At 35.1% G+C, this 19,978-nt stretch overlaps 2 protein-coding genes and 1 pseudogene across 3 annotated transcripts; 2 read left to right on the top strand and 1 right to left on the bottom strand.

The window, feature by feature from the left end:
* The first annotated feature begins 807 nt into the window (after nt 1-807).
* Nucleotides 808-3,456, top strand: LOC108450952 (glutamate receptor 2.9-like; annotated as a pseudogene).
* Nucleotides 3,457-4,688: 1,232 nt separating this feature from the next.
* LOC108450248 (uncharacterized) lies at nt 4,689-9,922 on the top strand. The gene is made up of 12 exons (XM_017747782.2): nt 4,689-5,469; nt 5,706-5,880; nt 6,037-6,120; nt 6,557-6,798; nt 7,035-7,266; nt 7,388-7,552; nt 7,633-7,764; nt 8,075-8,188; nt 8,505-8,552; nt 8,666-8,744; nt 9,037-9,093; nt 9,534-9,922. The coding sequence occupies exons 1-12, from the start codon at nt 5,285-5,287 to the stop codon at nt 9,629-9,631; spliced, it is 1,611 nt and encodes a 536-aa protein (XP_017603271.1). The 5' UTR covers nt 4,689-5,284; the 3' UTR covers nt 9,632-9,922.
* Nucleotides 9,923-12,637: 2,715 nt separating this feature from the next.
* On the bottom strand, nt 12,638-17,403 carry LOC108453318 (protein WEAK CHLOROPLAST MOVEMENT UNDER BLUE LIGHT 1). Of its 2 annotated transcripts, XM_017751346.2 has the most exons (4): nt 17,336-17,403; nt 17,157-17,221; nt 14,992-15,923; nt 12,638-14,795 (listed from the first exon to the last, which is right to left on the bottom strand). In XM_017751346.2, exons 3-4 carry the CDS (start codon nt 15,901-15,903, stop codon nt 12,921-12,923), a joined length of 2,787 nt encoding a protein of 928 aa, XP_017606835.1. In that variant the 5' UTR covers nt 15,904-15,923; nt 17,157-17,221; nt 17,336-17,403; the 3' UTR covers nt 12,638-12,920. The 2 variants fall into 2 exon arrangements, with proteins under 2 accessions (XP_017606835.1, XP_017606834.1); XM_017751345.2 differs by having other exon boundaries at nt 17,157-17,397.
* Between the last annotated feature and the right edge of the window lie 2,575 nt (nt 17,404-19,978).

The raw sequence follows: 19,978 nt of genomic DNA, 5'->3' as shown, positions 1-19,978 counted from the left end.
AAGGATGGTTAGTTTCGCCAGATTATGAGAATTTTGGGCTTGCAAGATAAAACAAAAACTATGGGTCCAATACCATACTTATAAGTCTGATAAATATACCTTACCCATCTTATCAACGTTATTATTGGTGTATGTGAGGATCAACATGTTGTTGGTTAGATTACCAGAATTGTGTTTGATTTTTCAAACTAATTTTAAGTTTTGAGTTTTTAATTATATTGATTTTAATTTATTATTTAGTAACTTTTTTTCATAAATATTTTAAAATTCAAATAAATAAAAATAATTAATAACTCTATTTACAATCTTAGTTAAATTATTTTTATTATTTAAATATAAATTAAATAAAATTCAATTGTTGTAACGATATTTTAACTCGTGTTTCAAAACCTTGGTGTTTGGATGGATTTGGGTTTGGTGATTTTTGATTATCATCAGGGGTTGTTGCGCTAAGTTAGGACAATTACATGTTTACCAATCGTCTCATACCATGTAAGCAATGATGTAATTTGGAGCTTTGATACTACTGAGTTCTTGACCATAGCTATAACACAATTTAAATACTACATCTATTGCAGCGTTGGAGCTCATTGGTAGCGAAGAAGTGGAAGCAATCATCGGAACAATTACACCGCCAGAAGCAACTCTAGTATCTGAAATCGAAAAGGCCACCAGGGGTATGCCTATTATATCCCTAACTTCTTCACCATCCATCTTACCAACATACCAGTTGCCCTTCTTCCTCCAAATGGCTAATGACATCAAGGTCAACATACAATGCATTGCTGCCATCGTAAACTACTTCCGATGGAGAAAGTGACTGTAATTTACCAAGATAACAATGATTTTATTACTGATTCTGTTATAACTCTGCTTTCTGACTCACTTAGAGTTGTTGGTTCAGAGATTGATCATCATTTATCTTTCCCTCCTCAATCATCTGTCTCGGAACATAATGGTGCCATCAAACAAGAGCTCAGGAAGCTGAGAAGCAATAGCAACAGGGTCTTCATTCTAGTACAGTCCTCTATACGGTTCGCTATCTCGCTTTTCGAGAAGGCTAAACAAATGGGGATGATGGAAAAAGGATATGTATGGATTGTCGCCGATGAAATCGCCAGCCTTCTTTATTCTATTGATTCTTCAGCTCTTTATAACATGCATGGCGTGCTCGGTTTCAGAACCAGTTTCATCGACTCTAGCAAGTCTTTTAGACGGTTCAAAACAAAATTCCGAAAGCACTACGGGACAAGATACGCTGAAGAAGAAGAGTATTCGAACCCAAGTATTTATGCCCTGCGAGCTTATGATGCAGCTTCGACAGTTGCTGAAGCCATGGACAAATCACCAGCTAATGCCACATCCAAAGAATTGTTTAAACAAATATTATCAAGTAACTCTGAAGGTTTAAGCGGAAGAATAAGATTCAGAAATACCACATTATTGAAACATCTTCCAACCTTTCAGGTCATTAATGTGGTAGGTAAAAGCTACAGAGAGGTTGCAATTTGGTCACCACAATTAAGGTTCACGGAAAACTCCAACAGACATGAAGGAGAGAACACTACGTTTGGCAACATGACCATGAAAGAATTAGGCCCGATTTATTGGCCTGGCGGCTTACAAACTGTTCCAAAGGGATGGACTTCTTTTGAATTTGACGAGGAAAAGCCACTGAAATTTGGGGTTCCTGCTGTTGTTCCAATAGGGTCGGAAGCGTGTAAATTATTATACTAAAAAATCACATAAAGTTCAATTCCCAGGGAAGAGAGGTGGATCACATGGATCTCTTAAATACCAAGCCTTTCCTTAATCAGAATATCCCTTCTATAGTAATTTAATAGCACAATTAAATACTACTATTATACCCTCAAATATTGAAAGAAAAATAGGACAAGAAAGAACACAAGAGTTTTAACGAGGTTCGGTAAATTATACCTACGTCCTCGGGCACTAACACCAGATGATAACTTTATTATCTCCAAAATATTACAAATAAATAGAATTTCTTAAGAATTCTCAAATGGGAGAAGAGAGAAAACTAAGAGAGAAAGATTGGTTGGGATAGTTGAAATGAGAAATAGTTAGGCCTATTTATAGTTGAGGTTTAGGGACTAACTTGCAAATGGCCTAAAAAATTAGGGACCAAAAAATTATCCCTCCAAACTTTAAACAACTTGCCAACTATTTTTTTCTTTCGGTGCCAATTGCACCTCCCACTATTTTTGACTTTTCAACACCTATTTTATTTGACTTTTCAACACCTGTCAGGGGAGCCTTTAATTAGTTCGTTAAAGTGAGTTACGACCAAGGCATTAATAGTTCATATGTCACAGGATTCTCAATTTAAGTGTTTGAAGCTGTTGTCAAACGCCTTCCTTATCAATTACCTTACGTGCTGGTTCCGTTTTATGGCTCATATGATGATATGGTGGAATAAGTCTATAGCAAGGTCAGGTTTCTTCCTTTCACCATGCTATAGCTATCTATAATCTTCCAACTGTGCTTGGTGAACACTGATAGATTCATGTAAACTTGATAGGGTTTAGATGCAGCAGTTGAAGATACAGAAATAATGGCATATCGATATCAATACGCAGAGTTTTCACAGCCATACCTTGAATCCGGACTTATTATGGTAGTGACTGCAAAACCAGACAAGTCAAAAGAACGGTGGGTGTTCTTGGAGACATTTACAAGGAGAATGTGGCTGATAACTATAGCAATGCATACTTTCATAGGATTTGTTATTTGGCTAATTGAACATGCGGAGAACCCTGATCTCACGAGGTTTGGGGCAGTACTTTGGTTCTCTATCACTGTTTTATTCTTTGCACACAGTAAGCTCAGTTAAAAGTCATTTAAGTTCTAAATATGTTCCATTTAGCTTCATTAGAGAAGTCTGAGATATATGATCACATGCAGGAGAACCATTAAGGAGCAATTTATCTAGATTTGTGCTGGCACCATGGTTGTTTGCAATTCTAATCATATCGGCAAGCTTCACCGCAAGTCTTAACTCCATGTTGACAATCTCACACCTCCAACCATCTGTTTCAGACATTGACACACTTTTGAGAACAAATGCAAGCGTTGGATGTAATGGGAATTCATTTATCGTTGGGTATTTGATCAATGTGTTGGGTTTTAAGCCAAAGAACATCAGGAAAATCGATTCCATTAATGACTATCCGGATGCATTTAGAAATGGAGATATTCAAGCTGCTTTCTTTGTTGTGCCTCATGCAAAAGTCTTCCTTGCCAAGTACTGTAAAGGGTTCACCATGACAGGACCTACCTTCAAGCTTGGTGGTTTTGGCTTTGTAATTAATTCCTACCACTTTCCATATACTGTCGATTTTCCATTGATGAATCTTTTGTAAAATATATTTTTGTCTGCTTTAGGTGTTCCCGAAAGGTTCTCGTTTGGCATTTGAGTTTTCGGAGGCATCCTAAAAGTGATAAAAAATGGAGAAATGCTGCGATTAGAAGAATATTTGCTCATCTCTAACAACTCATGTTCACAATCTACGGGCGTGAGCGACGGATCAAGCTCAAGCTTAGGTCCTCGCCCATTCGCTGGCCTGTTTTTTGTATCAGGTGGAATCTCGGCCTTTGCTTTCCTAGTGGCTACAGTGCGCCTGGCAAGAAGACACCAACATTCATACGGGCCAAGCTAAATGGAGTCCGAACATGTGCATTTACATTTCTCACAAATTGTACCCAATTTGTCGAATTTCGGTTCTTCCAGGGAAATCCCATCCGCTAAACAAATAGTCCAGCTAATATTTTAATGACAAAAATTAACATCTAGATGGAAATTTCAGAAACATTACTGTACATATATATATATATATATATATCCATGTCTTTTTGTGAATAAAAGTAATTAATATCAATCAATTTCATTTATTTTTCTTTTTTCATACGAGAATCTTTCCGAATATTAAGGTAAAAGTTACATTGAGTTAATAAACTTGTAAATAAATACTTGCTATTTTGTTCCGGTTAAGCTATAGTTAGTTGCAATTTTTTTTAAAGTAATATTATTTTCTAAGGCTTCGTTTGGATGAGCAATTGACTGCGGTGAGGTGCGCTTAGTTTACTTTTTGTCTCACACTACAATATCACTACAGTATCTAATCTCACCGCTATCGCTGTTTTTACACTAATCATAACTAAATACACTACCCATCCAAACTCACCCTACAAAACAAAGTATAGAGCGATGACATAATTACAAATGTCCTTCTTCCTTTTTTTGTTACTGAAATTGAAAATAGATTAGAAATAGTGGAATTGAAGCATAATTTTTTTACCGTGATTAAACGTAGAATTAGGCCTTTTCAGAAAAACCACGTGGCATGTTGCTGTTAAATTGAAGCACTTTGACGCACACAACATGACAGAGTCAGAGGCCATTCCAGGACCATGTCGGATGTCGAGTTGATATCGATCATACCAAATTCATCCCCTTCTTCCGCTCGCCTAACCCACGCGCGTCAACATCAATCTCCTTTTTCCTCCATTCCACGCGAATTCATTTCTCTGCCAGACTCATTTTTCACGTTCCACACACCACGAAAACACCCACCGCCCACACCGTAATAATAATTCCTCAATTTTCTCCACCGTTTATATTAAAACCAGAACGCGTATATTTCACGCGCACATATAAAACGTACGTTAGATCTCCGCCGACACTGTACAGTCGCCAGTTCATAAAATCTACACCAAATTGCGCGCACCTTTTTCTTTTTCAATTTTTTGCTCTAATCTTAAAAGAAAAAGGAAGAGGTTTCCTAGCAGGCATTCAGTTTACAGGTGGAAAACGATGGCGTTGATTACACTCAACTCCCAAATATAAAGTCTCAAAAGGAAAATTAAACCTTCGAAAAGCCTGAACAGATAGAAACAATAGCAGTAGCAATCTTAACAGTTACAGACAGCCTTGCAATGCAAAGCTGTATGTGAATTTATATCTGTAAAACGAATCTGGCGCGCGCCAAGGCACAGGCTCACGCCTTAAACATTTGGTGGTTCATTTTTTTAAAAGAATAATTTGTAAATCCTTTTGCTCTTCTTTGAGTCATTTTCACAAGCAAATAACAAGTGACAGCTCCTAGATCTCTCCTCGATACTGTGTCACCAAACAAGCTTCATTTAACAGCTTTTTACCGTTGTATTTGGAATGGTTATTATTACTTAATTTTTTTGATTTAAAGTTGAAAGTTGGTATTTGGTGAAAATAGAAAACCTTCAATTAGAACTTTTTTGAGGAAAAATGGACGGTGGAGATGGGACGGTGAGATTAGGAGCTTTGAATTTGAAAGCTGGTCGAGGCGTAGATTTGGATCCAGATGTCTCCGTTTCCTCGCCGGTAACCAGGCAAAAAGCTGCCGCCGCCAAACAATTTATAGAGAATCATTATAAGAACTATTTGCAAGGATTGCAAGAACGTAAAGAAAGGTAAATTCTGGTCCGTACTTCTGTTCCATTTATAATATCCACGTGCTTCTTTATTCTCATTCTTACTATTATTTGCAAATGCAAATTATTGTAGTTGAATTCATTTGTTTTAGGTCATTATTGAAAATTTGATGTTAATCAATGGATGTGGTTAGCTTTGATGGAATTTGCTGTAAGGTTTTTGAGAATTCAAATTAAGGTAGCTTTATTTGGATATTAACTGTTGCTCTTTTAAGACGGCGAGCACTGCAAAGGAGAGCTGAGGAAGCTCAGATTTCAAGTGAGGAACAAGAAGAGATGATGAGGAATTTGGAAAGGAGAGAAACTGAATACATGAGGCTACAAAGACGTAAAATCGGAATTGATGATTTCGAACAATTAACTGTAATTGGAAAAGGTGCATTTGGAGAGGTATATTTCATAGGCTTGTTACATTAATGCTCTTTATCCTTGGTTCAAATTTTCAGTGGAATTTTTAACCTGTTGCCATTCTGCAGAACAAGAAATTGGTAACCTATATAATCATATGGCTTTGCACTTACTACCGTATATCTGTAACAAATGCAGGTTAGATTATGTCGTGCTAAAAGTACGGGAGAGATTTTTGCCATGAAGAAGTTAAAGAAATCAGAAATGCTTAGTCGTGGACAGGTAACCCATAAAAATGAATGGATAGTTTCGAAATAGTATTGCATTTATTGATTATGCCAATTTCTTTTATCACAGGATTTGTATTTCATTTTTGTTTTAATTTCTAGTTTAATCATATGAATGCAAAAATTGCTAGAATACCTGAACATGACCAGTAGCTTCTTTAGGGATGCCTTTAATGCAGGAATATTTGCATGGTTATTGCCTTCTTTTTCTTTCAAATCCGCCTTTAGTTTTGGTAGTATGGTATTATTGAATTCCAATCCCATGCATAGGCAGTTAGCAAATACTCGCTTCATCTTAAAAACATCTTGATTTCACAGGCTTTGGTTAAGTTCTTTTTGGAACCTTCTCACGCATTCATTGGGATCATGACACAAACCCACAGATTAGTTTAAAGTGTTATCTTTACTTTTCACTTTATTTTTTCTGCAAGGTTGAGCATGTTCGTTCCGAGAGAAACTTACTTGCTGAGGTTGATAGCCGGTGCATTGTAAAGATGTTCTATTCTTTTCAAGATTCTGATTTCTTATACCTTATTATGGAGTATTTGCCTGGTGGTGACATCATGACACTATTGATGAGAGAAGATATTCTATCTGAAGACGTTGCGCGTTTCTATGTAGCAGAGAGCATTTTGGCTATTCATTCAATTCACCAACACAACTATATTCATAGGTATTGCATTTTGCTAACATGTTTGCAAAATTACTAGGTGAGTGTTTCAGTGGCTGGACCTGGATTTTCCTCAATGTATGTGCATTTTAGTCAATGTGAGAGGATAGCCATGGCTAGCCACAAGGTTTTCATACATTCTGCTTGGCCTGGAGGGAAGCGGGGTTAATTAGATACTTAAAATGCTTGAAACTTGAATGGTGTCTTTAAATATGTTTACCCTCTATGATGTTTTGTAGGGACATTAAACCGGACAACCTGATTCTAGATAGGAATGGGCATTTGAAGCTTTCAGATTTTGGCTTGTGTAAACCTCTAGATGGAAAATATTCAACAATATTGTTGGAGGATGAAGATTTAACTTCTATGGAATCTACTAATGAAGCTGAGGTCCAGTCGCGCTCTGAAAGAGCCCCTTGGTTGATGCCAAAAGAACAGCTACAACAATGGAAACGAAATCGCCGTGCATTGGTATTATCTTTATCTATCTGCAGTTACTTACATACAAATAACTTTTTACTTTACTGATTTTACATTTGTTAATCAGGTAAGTTACTTTCATTCAGTAACAGTTAACTTCTGGTTTTTGCAGGCTTATTCAGCTGTTGGAACTCTTGATTACATGGCTCCTGAAGTTCTTTTAAAGAAGGGTTATGGTATGGAGTGTGATTGGTGGTCTCTAGGGGCAATCATGTATGAGATGCTCATTGGCTATCCTCCATTTTGTTCTGATGATCCTCGGATAACATGCCGCAAGGTGGCACCAAGTTTGTCATTCTAAGTTATTCTGTTACCCTCCTTTGTCCACTAGATACTAATCTTTCTCTCTTTGCATAGATAATCAATTGGAGAACCTGTTTGAAATTCCCTGAGGAACCAAAAATATCTGCCGAGGCTAAGGATTTAATTTGTCACCTGCTCTGTGATGTTGAAACACGCCTGGGCACCAGAGGAGTAGAAGAACTGAAGGTAAGTATTTTCAATGACATATAAATGTTCATTAGCATAAGTGTCATATATTAAAGTTCAGATAGTTCCATATATGTTTCTCATACCTGGTTTTGTTGCAAAATACTCTAGCAGTAACGACAAGTACACACTGATTCTCCTGACAAAAGGCTGCATCTAGATCTTAATTATGTAGATTGGTAAACTAGTTGCACCATTATGTAGATTGACAAACTATTAGCATTATCTGTTTGTGCAATACTTAATGTATTAGATCAATTTGTTCATTTTCTTGGTTTGAGATCATTAGCGTTTGTTGAATATTTATCAGGTGCATCCATGGTTCGAAGGTGTTCAATGGGAAAAACTTTATGAAGTTGAAGCTGCATATAAGCCAACAGTCAATGGAGACTTGGACACTCAAAATTTTGAGAAGTTCCCCGAAGTGAGTACTCTGAATGTTGATGCATCTGATTCATATCCTTTCGATGGGGCAATTAAGTATTTACAACTCTTACTTGGAGTAATTTAAACTCAGTAAAGCCTGTTTTACATGGCGGATATTAATATGTCTAGAAATTTGTAGGCTGGTAGCTGCTTCCTTTTATTTTGGTTGAAAGGTGGTGTAACAATTTTGATTACTTTCTTGTTGGTCCTTAATGTTTTTTAATATAAGTTCGGAATTCCTTTTGTCTTTCTTTAAAGTTACTTCTAATACATTTTTAGTAAAACTAATTTTGCAATTTCTTGCTTTTTCGTAGATTGATATCCCTCCCTCCGCAATACCACAAGTGGGACCTTGGAGGAAGGTAAAACACCTTTGCTCAATTTTTTGTTTCTTTCCTAGAAAGCATTCGCCACTCTATTTTAGTAAATTGATTCTGAAAATTGTTACTTTGTTTTTGTTTATTTGATTGCGCAGATGTTGACATCAAAAGATACCAATTTCATAGGATTTACTTTTAAGAAATCAGATATCGCTAAATCACTTGAAAGTTCAGGTATACTTCTGTACACGTACTTGGGAGTGATTTGTAACTCCCATGTAGTAACATTATTTCGTGGGATTCATAAGGTTGGTGTGTCGCTAAAGCTACTTGATGACGGGGAGTGCAATCCTTTTTTTTTTTTTTTTTTCATGATAGCAGTTCAGAAATGCTTTTGCGACTGGTTTTCGCACAGCAGCTATGAATATGATAACTGTACAAACAGAGAATTTTATGACAGACTTCGTGAGTTGCCACACATGTTACTATTTGGGATTAGACTTAATAATTTAGGTATGCATTACAGGTACTGACAGGACAGCCAGCGGCCCTTCAAAGGCCCCATCTCTTATTTCCTTGCTAGGTATGATATTTTCTCATTGGAGAATACTGAGAATACCCGATTTATTATATTCGTGTATGGTTGGTTGCTGGTTGATCAAAACGTATATATGCCTCATTATCCAGCATTAGAACACACATACTTGCTATGCACGAGATCGGATTTGTTCTGTATACTATATTGTTTTTGTTCTCTTTCCCCTTTTCTCTAAGTAAGCAAAATATCTGAATTCCATTTGCCCTAAAACCTGTCTATAATATCTAGAATAGTTGTTTAGCATAGGACAAATTGGAACGATCGTGTGTGGATTCCTCCCCACTTTCCTCTTGTGTAGCAAAACATCAGATTATGAATTGATTGTTTATGGAAAAATCATCTCCATATATGATGACATAACTGTTTTATCTTTGCAAAATAGAGGGTTCATTTGACAATCAATTAGTTCCTTTCAATTGAAACAGGTCAAATTGATCTTCAAGAAACAGTGATACCAGAGGGTGAACGAAATGCAGAAACAGGAGGAAACTTGAATCAGACAGAACATAGTCTGTCTGTCTGATACCTTTTGTTTTCATCTCATGAAGAACAACACTCAGTAAGCCAAAGCCCAAAGGGTTGCTAGCTATCATATGAGATTGAATTTGTGATGAACTGGTTCTTGGAAGGAAGACATTAATAAGGTCAGGTGGAAGGAAGTCATCTTGACCACTATATTTTGGTCTTCTTTCTCCAAAAAAGTGTTGTGTATAAGCTGCTGCTTTAAAACCCAAAATTATGTTGAATCCATTTTTGTCTGTAAAATAAATACTACATTAAACTTTTTATAAACAGCTTCATTTGTCTATCCAAATTTTAGATGATATAGATAGGTGGTTGTTAGACACTAATAATAACATATCTACAACAATATTTGAATATTTTAAAATTTCAAAATTAAAAATCATAATATATTAATAATATTAATAAGTGAGAATTAGATGGTAGATTTAATAGAATTTAAAAAAAGAATTTCGTTTATTAAAGATTATTATTAATATAGTTTTATATAAAGTTAAACATTATTGAAATAATATATTAATTAAAATATATTATTTTTATTTCACTTAAGAATTGAATTAATTTTATTAAAATTTTAGGCAAAATATCCTTATAGATAACTAATTTAATAAAGAGTGTATTTCATATTTTATAAGAGTAATTGGTATAAATGAAAAAGTTTTATAAAGGTTAAAAATAAAATATGATAAATCAGTTATACAACAAATTTAGTTGTTGTAATGAAATGATGTTATAGCTATTAGGTCATAGGTGTTATAGAATCCATCATATTGAATTTTTGAGATTTGGATGTTAAAATGGAATTTGAGATTCATAGATTTGGATTTTAATTTTGAAATAATCATAAAAAAATATAGAATATTTGCTAAAATGATGATGATGATGATAATAATAATAAAGTAGGGCCACGTAATTCTCCTGATGCAAAAAAATATCCCAGGTTTAAGAAGATTAGAAGACAATTTTATTTATTAAAAAAGAGAAAAAGATAGAGAAAATGCTTGAATAGAGAGGAGAGGAGATGGACGGCCTGAATTCAAGTGATGGATTTTTCTGGCAATGTTGAGACAACTCCAATTTCTTGGCCTGAATGGAATTTTGGCAAATATGTTATGACTCACAGCCTTGGCATTCTCATTTCTGATTCGAATGTTATTAGTTTAGAATACGTTAAAGCTTAATGGAAAACTACCGATTTAGCATTATTTATATAGTAGATATCTTGTAAATTAGTAAAATCAAATGAAAGAGAATTTAAGATGTATATGTTGGGAGGTTGTTATTAATCTTTAACTTTCAATATTCTAAGTCGATTAATAATGTAATACATTTTCATTATGAGGTGAAGTTAGAATTTTCTTTTTATAGAGGATTGAAATTAAATTATAAATTTTATAATAATAAAACATAATTTTTAACCGATTAAATCAAAATAAAAATTTGAAATTTATGATAATCGAAAGATTTCTGTTAGCAGACAAGTAGCTTTCCAAATTTTACATTACATTCATCGGCAACTCATTTTCAGATAAAAGTAAACGTCATGCTTTAGTATTAGTAGCTTGGCGTTTTTTATAAATCATGACCACACTCATGATGTATCCTTAGAGCTTTCTACCAGGAGCTGCAAATGATACACGTATTGGCTAGTTGAAATGGATGATGCCTCTGGCAGGTGTGCACCCTTTGAAGCACACCCAAGCTTGCTGACCACGGTTTATGCTGTTTTTATTGATTAAATCCTACTTAACCACACTCTTCTATTGAAAAATTCATGTCTCCAAGACATGACAGAGAACCTCATCATGCAGTGAGTGGCCAGGAAATATATGATTTTTATATGGTTTTCCCCTCGTTTGAATCATGTCATATTCTTGATCATCTAACTTTTAGATATGCCATATCTTGAGAGGTTCACTGATTTTTAAAAAAAGCCATATCTATTAGGCTTTCTTCATCTTCTGCAGATAAATTCCAAAATTTATGAATTTAAAGGATGAACTGCCATTAGTAAGTTCACTATATATCTATACCAACACAAACTATCAGAATTTTCTCCAAGATTAAAAAATGTTGTGCTCTATTTCTAACATAAATAACTCTCCACGGATTCACGGTAAGTTTAAAATTGAATGACAAACAAAAAACATAAGATATGATATAGGATTTCTTTTCAAAGTCATAAATATTTATAGAGTTGTGCATAGGTCGGGTCGGGCCCCTAAAAAATTCTAGCCCAATTTATAGGTATAGCCCTATCCAAAAAATAGGTCTAAATTTTTGTCCAAATTCGACCCGGATAAAAATGTTAAAACTTGGGTTCGACCTGGCTCGTTTGTATTAATTTTTTTTATTTTTTTTATATAAAACAATTTTAAAAATATAATTCATTAGAAACACTAGAAATATTACTTAAATAACATTAACATAGGTACAATTTAATAAGTAAATGTGTCTAAAAATAAAACAAGAGTTGTATAATATGCAAATAAAATCAACAAAATAGTAACAATATAATAATAAAATGACAGCAAAACAGTGGGAAAATAGTAAAAAAATAACTAAACTGTGAAAAAACAGGAGCAAAATAGTAGGTTTTTTTTTTTGTAAAATATCTTTCGCCAAACTCTACAATCTTGAAACTAAGTAAAGCAATATCCACGTTCCATTTACACCCCAGTTTTCTGATCTTCCTTTTGTTTTTATTTTTCATTCACACCACAGTTATTATTGAAGTTATGTTTTCTTTCTGCTAAGCAAAAGCATCTAAAAACATATCCATCAGTAAAATATTTATCAGTTTATAGTTCATCAAATACTTGCTAAAAACATAAACAACAGTTTCGACAAGAACAGCAAGAATTTGGGTATTAAAACTACAAGTTTTCTGCGAAGGAAATTGTTCTTCATGTTACAAGGACATTGAATGAAATTGAACAACTTAATGAAAAGCTAGCAGCTTCCCTGCTGGGGAGAAGTGACTAGCTTATGTAGACGAGGTTAGGAATTTCTTAAAATAAGCATAATGTGAATAACAAACCAAAATCTGTCCTCATAACAAACATCACTTTTACAAGAGCTGACGTCCAAGCGTCTCAAAGCCTATACAGAACCATACAACCCTTCCAGTATGCAAAAATATGTTCTCAACTTTATCATACATCAAATAAATCACTAGAATTTACACTCAATGAGTAAAAATCAGTCAAATCTTATTGAACATTTATGGACACTGTGACAACCCAAGAAAAAGGGAGGCAAAATCACAACAACAAATATACCGCAACACTTCATTGACTGCTTACGTGGGACTTGGATGAACTTGACTTCTTCCTGGACAAAAACATTAAAATCTTCGGGAACAATGACTTTTTCTTTTTCTTTACAACCTTCGGTTCCGGGGATGATTCAGTTTCTGTGGTGCTCCCGTGATCATATGCCTTTGGGCTTGCTAGGGTATCGGCCAGAGTAGGAGCAGCAGGTACAGGTTCAAAGTTCTTTGTTTCTTTCTTTCCCTCAGAGATTGCCCTTGGAGGGTTTTCTCCATGATTCAATTCAGTAGCCTTACGCCGCTGCTCATGTTCAGCCCTCCACCTTCTCAATTCCTGCTCAATACCTAACTTCCCTTCCTTGGCCTTCTCAGCCTTCTCCATAGCAATTTTTAGTGCTTCCTTTCTTTCAGCCATCTCTCGGGTCACTTCTTCCAGCTTACCCAAGCTTCTCGACTCAGATTGCTTAGCTACCTCAATTTGAGAAATAGCTGCTGCAACCCTCGTGTTGGCCTGCTCCTCTGCCTCATTTGCACGTTTACTAAGATCATAATACTCCTCTAAGGAAAGTGTTACACCAGCTGGTGAGTCGACATTATCAATGCTTTTAGCCGATTCGCTCCCTTGCAAAGCTTTGATTGCAGCTAAAGCTAACTTCTCTGAAGCCCGGGCAGCCTCTATCTCTTTTTGAGCAGCAAGTAATCGACTCTCCACGGTACTTGCTCCAGCCTTTGCTTGCGCTGCTGCTTCTTTTGCTTTGCGCAGATCTTCACGAGCCATTTCAGCAAGTGACTTGGCCTCATCAGCCACTTGTGCTGCCTGCTGCAGTTGTTTGGGCAGCTCCACCATTTTTTCTCTGGCCTCTTTTTCCTTCATCTGGACTACTGCTATTTCCGATCGAGTCTTCTCCAGCTCAGCTTCCAAAGAAGCAACTGCAATTGAAGCCATGCCTTCTCTCTGCTTAGTGTTGGCAAGATCAGATTTTTCCTTATCAAGCTCTGATTTTAATGAAATAGCAGCCACCTTCAAACAATCCACTTCTGCAGTTGCTTTTTCTATATTGACCTTCACATCTTCAAGTTCCTTCTTTAATGAAGCAACGGAAGCTTGTGCATCAGTGTGAGTTCTTGTCTCTGATGCCTGTGACTCAGTATTGTGGTGTCCATCAGTTTCCTCCTTAAGTGTAGATTCCATATAAGAAGCTAACTCAGCTTTTAAATCAAGTAGCAGGGCTGAAGCAGTGTCTAGCTTTGATTTTAGATCCTTTGCCGAATGAATTTGCTGATTGAGTCTTTGGAGCTCCTCTTCAACCTGTTTTAGTTCCTTTTCCCAATGGTGAGTATCTTGGTCTCGGGCCATTGCTGCACCAATCCTTTTCTCTTCTGCTTCTAAATGGGCAGCATGTGCAGACTCTAAGGACTCCCTTGTGGCAATCAGCTCAATAGTCAATTCTTCCACTGTCTTCTCAACCTCCTTTGAAGCAGAAACAGCCTCCTCAGCTTTCTTAATGGCAATATCTCTGTCATTCATCAAAGAAGCATATTCCTCTTTTAATGTTTCCAACTCTTCTTTAACGGATTTCAGTTCAGAAACTGCAGCTGCATGCCTGGCTTTAGCAACCTCAAGCTGTGTCTTTGCTGCAACACTAGCCTCATCAGCAATCCCTTGTTCCATCTCCTCCACCCTAAGCTTGGCTAGTTCAGAGTCTTGTTTTGCCTGATTTTCTTCAGTTTGTGCTCTCTCCAGGTTTAGCTTGAGCTCTTCTATTAGTCTCTTTGTGCTATCGAGCTCCTTTAATACTTTCATTTTTGCCTCTTCAGCATCCTCTGACCATTTTTTATATTCAGGCATCTCTGCCTGTACTTTTACAAACTCTTGTTCCACAAGCTTGCGTCTCTGTTACATAAAAATAAATTTTAAGTTTTAGTGGACATGAACAAAGTAGGCAGAGAGAAAAGACAAATTTATGATGATAAATAATAATTGATAAAAGGCATAATAAAATTCAAGATAAACAACATTCACTAGACATGAAAAAACTTATTGCAGCAACGCAAATTATTTTAAGACCATATTAACATATCTAATATACCTCCAAAGTTTGCATTCTATGAGCTTTCCAATCAACAATTCCTCCAAACTTAGAAACAGCTTCTTTAACAGATTCAAAAGGTGCAGCTGTATCAATGAGACCTCTATTTAAATCAATTTGCTTTTTACGTGAAGGGACAATAGATTTTGGGGATTCAGCAGAACTGATAATCTTTTGATGAGGCAGGGTAAGATCATTGATTTGGTATACATTATCCTCATTTTTAGCATCTCCTGTCTTAGAGTCATTGACCTTGGGAGAGGACGAAATAACGCCATCAAGCAGAACATGAGTACTATCAAGAGAGGATCCAATAGAAGTATCTTGTGAGGACCCAACAGCAATGGTACCAATATCGCGAAGGGGCAAGGTAAGCTCACTAATTTGCGATTGATTGGTAGAAACAGAAGGTAAAATCACGCCATTGTCATTATTAACAAGAGAAGAACTGACAACAGAATTGGTTTCTTGAGATTGTTGTCCATCAGAAACACCATGAATAGATCCAACAGCAGTTCTGGCTGGTTCTAAATGGTCATTTCTGGAATCTCCAACCTTTGGATTGGAGCCAGTATTTTGAGAGGGATGTTCATCAGAACCATCATGTATTCCCCCAGTCTTAATATCTTCCATCAGTCTACCCTGATGATATGTCTCAGTTTGTTCAATTTTAACTGACGAAGTTGAAGCTGCACTTTCTGTTCTACTGGCTTCTTGTCCTCTAACTGGATCACCAGAAGCATTTTGTAAAGAGGCTGATTTACAACTGTCTGCTACCAACAAATGACTTTCAGGTTGCTTTGTTCCATTACTAATCGAAATTGCTTGACCTTCACCAGAAATGTGGTCCATATCTACTGGCGATGAAACAGATTCTGAACGAGGCATCTCTTCTGCTTTTACATTCTCCATACTTGAAAATGATAAGGTGTCTGAAACCGAGAAAACAAAAACCGTTTAAGGGACTGGGAAAAGAAACTCACAAGATATCACAGCGTAATCCATCTAATTCCAAGAAAAAAAAATAGCAGATCTGAAAATCAGCAATTATGTGTTTAACATGCAAAGTAGATTTCAGCAAAACGAATTAGCGTCTACAACTGCATTCATGTATTGTAGATCCTCAAATTATGTTAACAAGTTTTGACCAAAGAAATTAGGAGCAAGAGTAAGAAAGCATTAAAAATCAAGTGGACCCTGGAAAGCTAGAACAATTTATCATCTCAAACTTGTTTTCCTCTATCTATGTTTAAGCTAGCACATGCACCTTATAGATGTCCTCTTTTATCAGGCACAGATGTTTAAGTAAAGATTCAATTGGTAAATACCTCAACAACAACTAATCACATCAAGGAATGAATCAACAATGTCTAAGAAAACGGAGCAAAAGTTGAACATCTCATCAAATTTAATTTCGTGCAAAAGCCCCATTCAATTATCAATTAAATGGAAAAAGACACGCCAGCTTTCAGCTCAAACCTCTAAAAACGTCAAAAACAGAGCCCCATTAACAATGGACCCCAAATTCAGCCCCACAAATTAGAGGGTCTCTCAATGACATAAACTAGCAATTTAATCAGCAAACAGACATTTCATATTCCTAAATCTTATTCCTAGTCGTAGATTAGAAGCGTAACCATTTTCAATCCTATTTCTTTTGTTATAAGCAGATAAAACAACTTGATTTAATCAGGATTGAAGATCTTTACCAGTGTTTTCAAATAAAAGGATTGCTTCTTATCCAAAGAGTGATAATCATGATAATAATTAGAATAAGCTGACCGGTTATCATCTATAAAATCTGTAACCTTGAATTCAATTGCTAAAAGTTGGGAATATAAGTGTAAAGGAAAGCTCACAGCAGGCAAAAGAAGCTAATATGCTAATTAAGAAGCCATAAATGATTTGAAGTCTCGACTGTTTCCGTCAGCCACAAAAAAGGAAAATAAATCAGGAAAGTAAGCTCCATTACTTAAGTCAACGTCGTGATAATAAATTCAACCAACTCAAACACCAGCAATTTCAAAATTCTCAGATCTTCATTCCCAACAGGCAAAAAAAAAAATTGTCGCTTAATTTATAATTAAAGCTTCGATTTGTCAGAGATTAAATGGATAGTTAATTAATAAATTCCATTCCAAAAAAAAAAAAGGAAAGAAACTTACCCGGATTTCTCAGAACCAAAAGGACTGACGAAGAGTGGAAAGTAAGCTATAATTATAAGTGATTTCTGGAAATTAAAGAAAAATAACTCATTAACTAATAGAGAATGGTGAGAAAAATTCACTGCTAAAATTAGGGAAAATAAATGAAAAAGCAAAAAAGCCAGAGGGAACACACGTGCCTATCTATTCTCGCCTCTTCTTACATACCAGATAACGGACGGATTGTGATTTGAGGGGTGTCGAGATTAAAGAACCAAGTGTGGCGATAATATCGGCCTTGTCCGAGGTCAGTGGGTTTAAGCCCATTGGTAGCTTGTGAATAGCCCAGGAACTGTTTTGGGCAGCTCGGCCATTTTGTAGCATTTAGGTGAACACTGTACTGAACCCAACAAGGGTCGGTCAGGTAGGGAGACTTATCAATAAATTTCAGCCCATTAAAAAGCTTACTGTTTGGACTCTCGCACCCAAAATTCTTAGACACTTGTAGATGTGTTTATGAATAGATGGAACTGTTCGTGAATCTTTTGTCTATTAAGTTAAATAGGTGAGTATAAATAAAATTTTTATGTTCATTTAATAAATGAATGAACACAAATAGAAGTGTGTTCTGTTTGTTTATGTTCATGAATAAATTTATTTAAAAGCTCATTTATTGACTTGTTTATTTATTAATGATATTTTCTTATAAAAATTTTATTAGTATATATTAATAAAATTATCTTAAAATTTTTTATTGTTCCATTAGTATATATTAATAAAATTATCTTGGTTTTATTTTTTCATTTATAATATAATTATTAATATTTATATTTGACTATTTTATATCCAATCAATATATGTGTATGTATTTATTGTTTCTTTGTTTATTATTTATTAACATTGTTCATAAACATGTTCAATTATATATTCATGAACATGTTTGTTTAATGTTTGTGAATATATTCAATTAAGTTAAATGAACATTGTAACTCCCCGTACCCGAGACCGTCGATGGAGTCGAAAATGAGGTGTTAACGGACTTAATTCATTACTTAAACAGCTCAAACAATTTATTTTTAAAATTTCTAGTCAAGTTAGCAATCTACGTCACAGTTGCTTAAAAATTCATATCTCGAGTTTTGAAACTAAAAATCCAATTCCGTAAAATTTTCCTGAAACTAGACTCATAAATCTATTTACTAATTTTTTTCTAGAATTTTTGGTCAAGCCAATTAGTACAATTTATTAGTTAAAGTCTCCCCTGTTTTAGGGTTTGAATGCTCTGACCTCTGTGTATTACGAATCAGATATCTCCCTGTACAGAGTTTCAATGACTATGTTGTTTATTTCTAATAAAACTAGACTCAATAAGAAATCTGTACATATAAAGTATGACTTCTAATTATTTTTTTAAAATTTATGATGAATTTTTAAAGTCAGAACAGGGGATCCAGAAATCGCTCTGGCCCTGTTTCACAAAAATTTAAACATCTCATAAAATATAACTTAAATATCTGTTTTGTTCCATCCATATGAAAATAGACTCATAATTATTCAATTCCATATTTTATTCATCATCTAATTATATCTCTACTATTTTTAATGATTTTTCAAACTCACGTCACTGCTGCTATCTGAATCTATTTTATGGTAAATTTTACCTATTTCATGGTTTCCATGGATTAGCTAGCAATTTAGTATGCATAACACCAAATATGATCATGATTAGCTATTCCAATGGCTAATCATTACCAAGCATTTCCATACCACTCAATAACCATATCATAAGACCATATACACAAAATGATTATAATGCTATACATGCCATGCTCAAAATATACAAACCATTATGCCAAGATGATACACGGATAGTGTGAGCGAGCCTCCGACCGTTCCCGATTTCCGAGCTGGCTTGTCAAAACTACAAGGAATGAAAAGGAGGGAGTAAGCATAAATGCTTAATAAGTTCACATGCAAATAGCAAGTAACACAACTATATAAGCAAACATAAAACATCATTTGCATAATCATCACCGAGATATTTTTATCACATTTTCATTTATCATCTTACCATATTGTTGTTATATCGAGTTTTCAACCCGAGGGTTAAGTACATACCTGTTCAAAGTATCCATTTCACAACACTTATCAATACGTCCCTTTCATCTCGAGTATTCCTCCATTTGAGTAGAATTTTACCCGTTGAACACATCGAAATATAATTTGGATACATGGAAAGTTTGCACATAAGTGCCATATATGTAGCCAAGCTACCATGTAACCCGCCCATAAGTGAACTCGGACTCAACTCAACGAGCTCGGGCGTTCGCATCCATAAGTGAACTCGGACTCAACTCAACGAGCTCGGATGCCTAGTTACATCTCTCGAACTCGGACTCAACTCAACGAGTTCGGATGCCCAAATATCCTAGTGACATGTCACTTGTATCCTAATCCATTCCTAAGGTTCAACGGGACCTTTTTCCCAATCATGTGTCTCAACCATCTTCTACGGAATGCCGATACCGATACTCGGTAGTATTTCACATTTTCCAAGTATATCACATAATTTGACATATTATCAAACAATTATCACAAGTATAATATTTCATAATAATTATCATATCATTTAAATAACATTAAAACATTTAAAATAATAACTATGTTACCAAAATTTACATATGAACTTACCTCGTATGCGAAAATGGCTACTTTTACCATTTCGTCTACAACTTGGTATTTTTCCCATTTTAGCCCGAATTTCAGTTTTCCTTGCTCTATCATTTAAAATATAGTCTAATTAGGACTCACATTATTCAAATTGAGCCAAAATCATATTTTGG

Source organism: Gossypium arboreum, chromosome 5 (assembly GCF_025698485.1).
Source record: "Gossypium arboreum isolate Shixiya-1 chromosome 5, ASM2569848v2, whole genome shotgun sequence".
Classification (NCBI taxonomy): Eukaryota; Viridiplantae; Streptophyta; class Magnoliopsida; order Malvales; family Malvaceae; genus Gossypium; species Gossypium arboreum.
Note: the sequence above shows the minus strand (reverse complement) of the source record. Positions and strands in the feature narration are given on the sequence as shown.

Coding starts and splice junctions, on each gene's coding strand:
- LOC108453318 (XM_017751346.2), bottom strand. CDS start 15,903: ATGGAGAATGTAAAAGCAGAAGAGATGCCTCGTTCAGAATCTGTTTCA. Junction 14,796..14,991: donor ATAGAATGCAAACTTTGGAG/GTATATTAGATA, acceptor TTTATGTAACAG/AGACGCAAGCTTGTGGAACA.
- LOC108450248 (XM_017747782.2), top strand. CDS start 5,285: ATGGACGGTGGAGATGGGACGGTGAGATTAGGAGCTTTGAATTTGAAA. Junction 5,470..5,705: donor TTGCAAGAACGTAAAGAAAG/GTAAATTCTGGT, acceptor TGCTCTTTTAAG/ACGGCGAGCACTGCAAAGGA. Junction 8,553..8,665: donor AAGTGGGACCTTGGAGGAAG/GTAAAACACCTT, acceptor TTGATTGCGCAG/ATGTTGACATCAAAAGATAC.